The sequence below is a fragment of the Mus caroli genome, unplaced genomic scaffold (genome assembly GCF_978045245.1).
Source record: "Mus caroli unplaced genomic scaffold, Mus_caroli_1 scaffold_7, whole genome shotgun sequence".
NCBI lineage: Eukaryota > Metazoa > Chordata > Mammalia > Rodentia > Muridae > Mus > Mus caroli.
The window spans coordinates 114,321,040-114,330,621 of NW_028227262.1; the positions used below are offsets into that span (position 1 = coordinate 114,321,040).

Here is a 9,582-nt window from a genome sequence, read left to right on the forward strand (position 1 = left end):
CCTGATGGTCCATCCTGCTTCCGGGGAAGACGCCTCAACCGGGGGGAGCAGCAGATCCAGGAGAGACTCACTTTACCACACATTTGCACCACACTTCTCTTAGGGGGTTCACTATGAAGTTATACAATTAGGACACATTTAATGTTTAAAAAAAAAAGTAACATTCTTTTATCAACAGCTCCTCATTTATCCGCCCATCCTATCAAGTGCCAGCATAAAGAATGGCTCTTTTGACGGCAGATTCAGTTCAAATATATCACTAAGGAAAAACATAGACTGCATAGACTGAACTGTATGCAGACAAAGGTTACTTTGCATGTTTTAAGTTTTCCCAGTTTGTTTGCTTTTTATAGAATGCATAAAATAGTTTCCTGGTTAATGACCAGCAAATGATTTACTGGTTAAATTATCAAGCATGGAGCTCCTTGGTAACAATATATAATAAATGGATTAATTCACCAGAAACTGGCTTGAAGATACTGACTTTAATGACTTTAACACAATTTAGTTTGTCTAGCAAGCTCCTGTTATCACTGCTAGACAGTAAGTCCTCAGCAGCTATCCAAATCCATTCATTTCTTGACAGTAGGCAGTAGGACTCCCAGAGCACAGGCGAGTGAGTCCTGTCACGGTTGCCGTTGCTAACCTAGCACCATGGTTCCAGGCTTAGGACTCAGAGGCAGGTGGACGGAAGATACGGGAGACGGGGAGATGCTGGAAACGGAAAGCTAACTCGACTTCTGGCCCGTGCTGGAGCCTCAGCAACGCGCAGGGTCTGAGACCGAAGAGGAACACAGCTTTGGACTTGGCTGTGAAGGAGACAGGCCCCCCAGGATGGAACTGGTGGGTCCAGAATGCAGTGCCAGGCAGGCATCAGGAACTAGGGGGCTTCTTCTTGGCTTCCAGGTCCTTCTTAATCTCTTCAAGTTTTTTAGCCAGGTTTGGCATCTTTAAAGAGAAAAAAAAGAAACATTATAATTTAGCTATAGATAGGAAGACTAGAAAGACTAGCCAGTATCTTTCACAGCTCTTCTTTAAAGGACAAAGGGCTTTGCCAAGGCTTTGGCTTCCTCTGGAGACCTACTCAGTGGTGTTTCCTTGGCTTGTATCTATATACATAAGCTATCAGTGTTAGATTTACATTTCCTCTCTCTCTGAAAGCCAGGCCCAGCACTCCCTTTAGATACACACTCGGACCTTCAGCTCAAATGCCAGATAAAAGAAGTGTATCTATAGGCAATAAGAAAGCAACAAAGTCCCTGTCCCTCGGTACAGAAGAAAATATAATCCTTTGTCTCTCTGCAACACATTCGAGGCTCCTCGTTGGGCTGTGACAGCATTTTTCCACCCCTCCTCCCTCATACACCAACAGTGAGGTGGATGTGACTCCTCAATTTCCCAAACCGTCTTCCTCCTACAAGCCACGCTAAATTCACATCCAGTTCTCCTGGGATGATGTGCGGACGCGCGTGCCTTTGTGAGCTCAGTTACTTTCTCAAGCAACAGAAAAGCTTTCTATAAAATTAAGGAGCCACATTTACAGACCTCACTCATGTTGGCAGGCAGACTTCACCTTGAGAGAGGAAAGTAACTATGAAACGGTTACAGTAAGCCAAGAAAGACATGGATGTAGTTAGTCACTTACTTCATAGTTCTGAGCCAGATACATTCCAACCACGTTGCCCAAAGTAAATCCGAGCTGAAAGAACAGAACAGGAGAGTTACACTGCAGACAAAACCACCAGGAGCCTGCAACCATGTCAGACACACAGGCCGCATCTTCCCAAGAAGTGCACGGCAGGTGACTGCTCAGGTCCTCAGTGTAGGGCTGCATCCAACAGAGAGGTCACATCTTTCTTCTATGAAACAATCACATACATATAAACCATGCACCAACATCAGAACAGAATAACGGTGGCTTTGAGCAAGTTCTTGGAGGTCTGGAAGCCAGTGTTCTGATTGTGTTACTGTTACTCGTTACTGTTTGTTGTAGGTACTGTTACTCCTGTACACAGCTGATAAAAAGGATATTTGTTGTGTCTGGCCAGAATATCTGGCCACAGATATTCACTTGCAAATACCCACTGGAGCTGGGCATGGTGGCTCACATTTGCCATCAGCATTTAGAGGCAGGGGCATTCTTGGCATGGGAGAGGCCATCCTGGTCTACACAGAGAGTCCCAGCTACCCAGCAAAAATCTCATCCCAACAAAACAAGACTTGGTCTCAAAACAACAACAACAAAAACCCGTTTGAATCAAAAAAGCTTAGAAGATAAAGGGGCTCTCAGAGTTTAGTCTCTCCTTATTTCAAAAGAACTAGAGCGGTTTGCCCAGGGTTATTCATGAAAGCAGCAGCAGCAGACAACTCCAGTTACTCGGGGACTCAAATCCCCAAGGGCAGAGAAGAACAGGAAACTCTGACACATCACCGAGCCTAGCGCAACGCCAAGGGTGGGGACTAAAGGGCAGAACTCTTAAGGTCTGTGGCTCCCACTCAATGACAAAAGGGACATGGACAACATTTAGAGAACTGTAAACATTTATCCCACTGAGTGAGTATTCTCCTGAAAATGTAGAATACTCCATATACACAAATACTCCATATACACAAATGGGCCAGAGTTCCACAGATGTGCAATTTAATGATAATTCTGATTTCCCCCAGTGACTTTTTATTTCAGAGCTTGTAACTGTGGGCTAATTTCTAACTTAATAAATTCAAATTGGCATCTACCCTTTTTTCCCATTGTTTTGTTTTAAACGGTATTGCCACTACTCAGTCTCAACAGAGAAGTTAAGACAGAAATCAAAGAACAGCATTAACTGTCCCATCAATCACACATGAGATGCAGGTGAGGCAAGGATACAGATGGGGGTACTGGAGAGATGGCTCAGCAGTTAGGAACACTGCAGAGGACCAGAGGGCCAGAGTTCAGTTCTCATCACCCACGTTAGTCAGCTCACAACCGACTCCAGCTTCAGGAACCAACACCTTATTCTGCCCTCTGCCAGCATTCACATGCCAGTGAACATAGTGCACACTACCACTACCACTACACCACCATAAATAGTAAAAATAAACCCTGAAGGGAGAAAAAAACAAAAAAGGAGAAATACAACTGGGTCTGTCTTATACTTAACCTTTAAGTCCAAAGGCAGTTTTAAATTGGTTGGTTGTTAGCAAGAAACACAAAAGAAGCTACCTAAGTTTCAAGTAGCTAACCATTTTCTGATGTTTTTAAAAGTCATTACTAAGGTAGCAATAAGAATCAGAATTACATTTTTTTCACTCTAGTAGATTCAAGCCACAACTTTCTGAAGTCCAGAAAGATAATTTAATTTGAGACAAAATTTAAAAGGAGAGGGAAAGAACTCCTTGATGCTGCAAATCCTAGCCGGCACGAGGAACCGTGAGAAGCAGTAGCCCCCGCAAGAGAGACCGTGCCTTCTTCGGAGAGACCGCGCCTTCGTGGGCCACTCAACCCGCTCCAGCTCTGCTGCGCTTCCTCATCTCTGAAACAGCCCAACACTGAAACGTTCCAGCTCGGACACAGAATTCCTAATTCTTACGATGTGTGTCTCAAAATAAACACTGCTTAACTATTTTGTCAATGTCACCAAGCACTGGGGCAGAAAAGGGGACGGTTATTTTAGAAGACAAAACAAAACCCATGGCCTCTATAAGCGGCACCCATTCGAGAATACTACCAAATCTACAACATTTTAAATATGATGCAGAGCACATGTGAGATGTGCCACTCACTCAGGAAAATGATGGAGAACCCAGGAAGTCAGGAAAGCGTGCTTGCTTCAGGAGACGGTCAACAGGTAGGAGCAGACAAGAAAAGCAAATCTAAACGTGCACATCTGTATGCACAGCCAAACAGTGCTGCGTAGTCACGTGTACACACGCACATGAAATATCATGATCTGGTCTTTCACAATTAAATGACAGAGACACATGATTCAATTTAAAAAGTGGCAGAAGCTGTGAGTGGATCCTCCAAAGACACGGAGTCAACAAGCCCACGAGATGTTTGACATCAGTTAGTCACTGAGGAAACGCCAATCAAAACCACGAGGAACCATGGCACATCCGAGAAGATGGCTTTACTCAAAAGCTGCAAAACCAAACCAAACCAAACGAACAACAAATGCTGGCAAGACATGGGGCGGAGGTCTTCATCTTCCACTGGTGTACAACACATGGCCACTCTATCTAGCCACTTTCCAGAGTGCTGTGTGCACAGTTATAGGATGTGACAACTCCAGTGTGGGCACCAAAAGGTGGAACATGAACCCCCACAAAAATGCCTCCTCAATATTCCTGGCTTAGCCCATTCCTAACAACCAAGAGTGGAAACGACTGGAGAGCTGATTAACACGTACTCATCATAGCGAGAAATGAAGCACTCACTGCTCCATGCTGTCTGTAGAGGAGCCTTGACAGTGCGGTCAAGGGCAGTCAGAAAAGACCACATACTGTATGATTCTATTAAAAAAATATACAAAACAGCAATTCCACAGTGATACAAAATCAACTGTTGACTGTCCAGCTTGGACAGGGGAATGAGAAATAACTCCTTATATTATACAGTTTCTTTTTTATGTAAAATGAGAAGGCACACAATCTCTGAGCACACTAAAGCCAGTGGATTACATACAATAAATGGGTGAACTTTTGTCTCAATGCCAAACAAAACAAAACAAGCAAGCAAACAAACAAATCACCAAAATTTGGTAAAGTAATCTCAACTCCCTGGAGAGAAGCAGAAGAAACCAAAGACAGCTTCATGGCTTCCAAACTGGACTTTGTTAGAAAGAATGGAGATTCCAGAGGTGCAAATTAGAACCAGTCCAATAAATGGAAGAGTCTGCACGTGAGGAGTCTACATTATTCTAAGTGTACCTTTTTCTTTTAACACACAGATTGGTCAACAATGCTTTATCCATTAACACTAAAAAGCTCTGCTAAAAGGCACAGTGCCTACTCCAAAGCAGATGCATCTGCCGTCCACTCAGGGCCTTCCCTTTCAGAAAGTTGTGTCTGGAGACCAGCAAATAAAACCTCAATGTTTATCTGGCACGGCTCCTGGCAAAACCTCAAAGCGGCTGACAAGTCCGAATGTGACTCATCAAACTGTATTTTCAAAAATAACACACCCAGGCCCAAGTTACTGATAAGGATTTAAGAATCTATTTTTACAAAGGGTTGGAGAGATGGCTCAGCGACTCAGAGCTCATGCTACTCTTTCAGAGGATGCGAGCTCAGTCCTAGCACCCACACCAGAGGATGCGAGCTCAGTCCTAGCACCCACACCAGGCAGCTCATGCCTATCTGCAACACACCAGAGAACTCACACCTCTACCCTGAGCACAAGCACACTTAAAATAATAAAATCTTTTTAAAAAAATTATCAAGCAAATATAGGCTCATGCCAGCACTGAAAAGGAAACCTAAAAATGACATTTGGTTTATGGTAAAAGCATCTACAACTCAAAAAACTATACATTAACTAATTAGAACTAATAAAAAGCTAAGTTGATAAAATATTTTAAAATGCTATTTATTTTTACCTGTATGGGTGTCCTGCCCACATGTGTAATGTAATGTACACCACATGTGTGCAGTGTGCACAGAGGCCAAAGAGAACATCAGAACCTCTAGGATTCGAGTTACAGATGTTGTGAGACTCTATCAATGTACAGCAAATCAAACCGAGGTCCTTTGGAAGAGCGACCAGCGCTCTCATCAGCCGAGGCATCTCTCCAGCCACGGTAACGGTATTCTTGAATTCAGATTCAAAAGAAGAAATCAGAAGGCCTTCCAAGGAGGCATGTACACACACTACCATTTCTCTGTCTTAGTTTTTAAACTCAGTGTGAAGACTATCACCAAATGTTTAGTAGTTCAAAAAAAAACAAAAACAAAAACAAAAAACAAAAAAAAACCCCACTACATTCTGTGTATTAAAGCAAAACCTTGCTAGGACTAAGGCCCTTCACTGCTTCCTAGAAAAGCATGCTATGCTTTATGTTCAGTAATACTGCTTAGAGAAGAAAAGAAGGGAAAAAAAAAACCTCCTTAATGTGCCAATATTCCACAGGAGTACATGAAATCTTTCTGGGAAAGGTGTGCGAGTTTGCCTGCTCTAAAAGAAGCTGGAGCTACCTTGTAACCACTACCTTATAAGCAACGGCAGTAATGAGGTGAAGAAGGAAGACCTAAAATTAATGAGGGGCTCTATCCCAGGACACCCCCCCACACCAACATCTGTAGCTATTCAAGCAGGTCCTACAACTGCACGGGAGGCGCCCATGTCCTCCCACACACTCTAACCCTCTTGATCACTCACAATACCTACTGCATGGAAGGCCTGCGGCAGTCTATCCCACTGCACTGCTCAGGAACGGCAAGGAAAAACTGTACACATACCATCCATGAGCAACTATCTGCTAATATTTATATTTTTCATATTTATCTAATCCATGGTTAGTTAAATACGCAGATAGGCCCAGCAATATGCAGAGCTGACTGCAAATGAAGTCAGTCACTGCGTATTGACTAAGTCCCTTTATATCCCCAAACCAAATCCTTTAGTAGTGAAGAGAAGTGGCAGCATGTCAGCCAGACTGGAGAAAACCCTGCTAGTTCACAGCCTGAGTTCCACAGCACAGAGGAAATAACACCCTGAACACAGCAAGCTTTTGTGAGTCAGCCATGGAGACCTGATGGCCTACATGACAGGTACTGTTGAAATCTTTCATTAACTCTTGATCATCACAAGCATGCACAGGTGGAATAACCACTATTACTGCCCAGGCTTATGCTGGGGGAAACTGAGGCACAGAGCAAGTAAAGATCTTACTCGTGACTACACAGCAGGTCTGGCATGGAAAATGGCTCAGCAGGGTAACACCCTGCACCGGAGCCTGGCAACCTGAATGCAACCCCCTGGTCCCACATGAGGGAAGGAGAACCGACTGGAGGCTGTCCTCAAGACTTCTGCACTTGCAGGGCCCCACAGGAGAGGCACACACAGTCATCAACAGATAAACGGATGTAATGTAGCAAAGAAGATGCACCTACTGTATTACATGATTCTAAGAAAAGACTAGATAAACAGGTGAATTCATGAATATGGGAAAGAAATCAATGACTATGTCAACATTTCAAATGTGAGAGTTAAGTGTGGGGAAAGGACACAGGAAGGGAAAGAAAGCAGGAAGGGAAACTCAATCCAGGTGAGTAGAGGCTGAGAGAAAGGCAAAGGAAAGCCACTGACAGCTGATACTTGGGATGTGGAAGCACAGAGGGGATTCAAGGTTGTTCTGGAAGCTCATGTGAAAGGCGCTGGCTTGAGGAGGAGCCCGTTCCCTAAGGGTAAGTTTAAGAAGCACAGCCAGCTCCGGACTTAAGCACTTCACAGGAACTAAGAGCAGAAGCAAGCAGCCTGAGACAAGATTAGAGACAGGGAGAGAGCCTCCCAGCTGCTACACCCAGATATGCCCCCCTCACTCCGCAATTCTGAGCTATCACAAGACAGAACCTACACAGCTCGGTGCACAGGCCCCAGGAGCTGAATGGGGGTGAGTTAGGAGGAGGTGATGCTACGGGGCCCAGGAGTAAGAGGAGTAGAAACTGTCGCAGTGTTCAGGTGCCCTGACACTCACAGCAGTGCGCATAGTCCAATTCCCATCTAAGTGTTCCTTCAAAGAACTTCAGCCAATCTAGGAGCAAGCTGTGGAGTGCAGTGTGGAAATAGGGGTAATGGATAGCCATTTTCATCGGAGGGAAAAGAAACACACAAGCAGCACAATCAAATGCAAGTTTTCAATTTAGGCAACATCTCAGAGGTTACAAAGTATTCGGCTGCCAGGCACCATCAAAGGGAAGAGCCGGGAATCATTCCACCACACCCAAGCCTCTCCTATCAGTGGGAGGCCAGTTCCCACGTCTGATGCCTTACAGAAGAGACAGGGCAGTGTATCTCAACCACTATTTAGTGTTTACGTGTTCAACATCTTGGCTCCTTTTGAAACCTCATGAGGTGCAAACTGAAGCTTAGAAAATTTAAATAACCTGGCCAACACCCACCCACTCCCACATCCCCAACACACACACACACACACACCCCGTGAGATTAAGGATAGGGTCTAAACTCTTAACCATTAGAAAACAGTTGAAACGGCTAATGTAAAAAGCAAGATTTGCAGAAACTAGCAGCGTTTGACCAAGTTCCACAAGAGGAAAGCTGATTCCATCTCTGTACATCTGTATCCACTTTTCCCAACAAAAGCAATGAAGAGGAGACAGACCCAGGGCAAGAGAAGGAACATCAGTTACATCGTAGCTACGCATCTAATGGTCGGCTTCAGCATCTCTCCATAAATGTTGAAATTTTTGAATTTTCCACGTTTAAGTACGGAGCACTAGTCCCGCACCAGGTAGCCTCATTCAGCAAAGCACTTAAAAGGTTACGTGTAATTGATTTAATGTTCTCCCTGCTTACCAATGAACAACAAATGCAGTGGAAGGGCCAATCCTATCACCTTACACTAGCTGGCTAATGCTGCTTTTAAAAGTGATTCCTAACAAGTAAATTACTGCTAATTACTCCTACCTCCTAAACTAAGGCCTAGTTAGGACACTAGAGAAACCCCAGAGGCAACTGAGTCTTTGTAGGGCAGTTTGATGTAAACAATACTCATTCTCGGAGCACCAGGTAGCCACTGACCGTCTGAGAGAAAGAAGATATCTGCTTTATTAGAACTCGAAGATGAAACGCTTTCATCTGAAAGTGTTTGAAAACTTTCATCTGAAAATTTGACTGGCAAGTTTCCTAGAATCCTCAACAGGCAATTTTAGAAATACTTGATTTTTGCCAGAAAAACGTGTTAACTCAAAAAGGAGACTTGAAAGGGTGTGGGGAGGGGCAGGTTTTTACAAGAGTTACTCGCAGGGCAGTCTGACTCACTCCTCAAAGCGGGCAAACTGTAAAGGTCTGAAGAGGGAGGGCACTGTGGATCTCTCGCAGCGACCTCGTGATGTGGCTGACTAATGCACGGCGTGTGAAAGGCACTCTGAGGCCTCAAAAAAGCCGTATATAATAGATGGGGGTCTACGGGGGGGGGGGGGTCGCGGGGAGAGGACAGGAGCCAAGTCATCTTAATGATGGCTCCTCCGACCCAACTTACTGCTAAGATTTCGCCAAGAGCTCACAGTAAGTGGTTTTTTGAAAACGCAGTCATATCACTGACACCCCAAAGTTTTCGGAACTTGAAGAACTACATATAAACAAACCCAGGCAACGACCCAAGGACTTAGGAGGAGGCCAGAGGAAAACTGCGCGAGCAAACCCGAGGGCGACGAGCCTGAACTGCAGAGCCGTGCACCGCCGACCCCGGACCCCGGGGGAACGAGGCGACCGCGGGGCCCGATCCTCCGAGGCCCCACTCACCAGGAACTGGAGCATGATGTCGGTGGGGAGGGCGAGGAGGGTGTGAGAGGTGCTCGTGCTCCAGCTCCAGCTCTGCTCCGGGACTCCTCCCCGGCGCGAGGGCGGAACCCGCCGCCAGG

General features: G+C 45.1%; 1 protein-coding gene across 1 annotated transcript; it reads right to left on the minus strand.

The window, feature by feature from the left end:
• Nucleotides 1–466: 466 nt before the first annotated feature.
• Stmp1 (short transmembrane mitochondrial protein 1) lies at nucleotides 467–9,582 on the minus strand. The gene is made up of 3 exons (XM_021164926.2): nucleotides 9,464–9,582; nucleotides 1,646–1,699; nucleotides 467–948 (listed from the first exon to the last, which is right to left on the minus strand). The coding sequence occupies exons 1-3, from the start codon at nucleotides 9,476–9,478 to the stop codon at nucleotides 874–876; spliced, it is 144 nt and encodes a 47-aa protein (XP_021020585.1). The 5' UTR covers nucleotides 9,479–9,582; the 3' UTR covers nucleotides 467–873.

Bases quoted from the DNA above. Each gene is read 5' to 3' on its own strand.
- Stmp1 (XM_021164926.2), bottom strand. The intron at 949-1,645 runs GTAAGTGACTAA...TTCTCTTTAAAG, and splicing joins ATCTGGCTCAGAACTATGAA to ATGCCAAACCTGGCTAAAAA.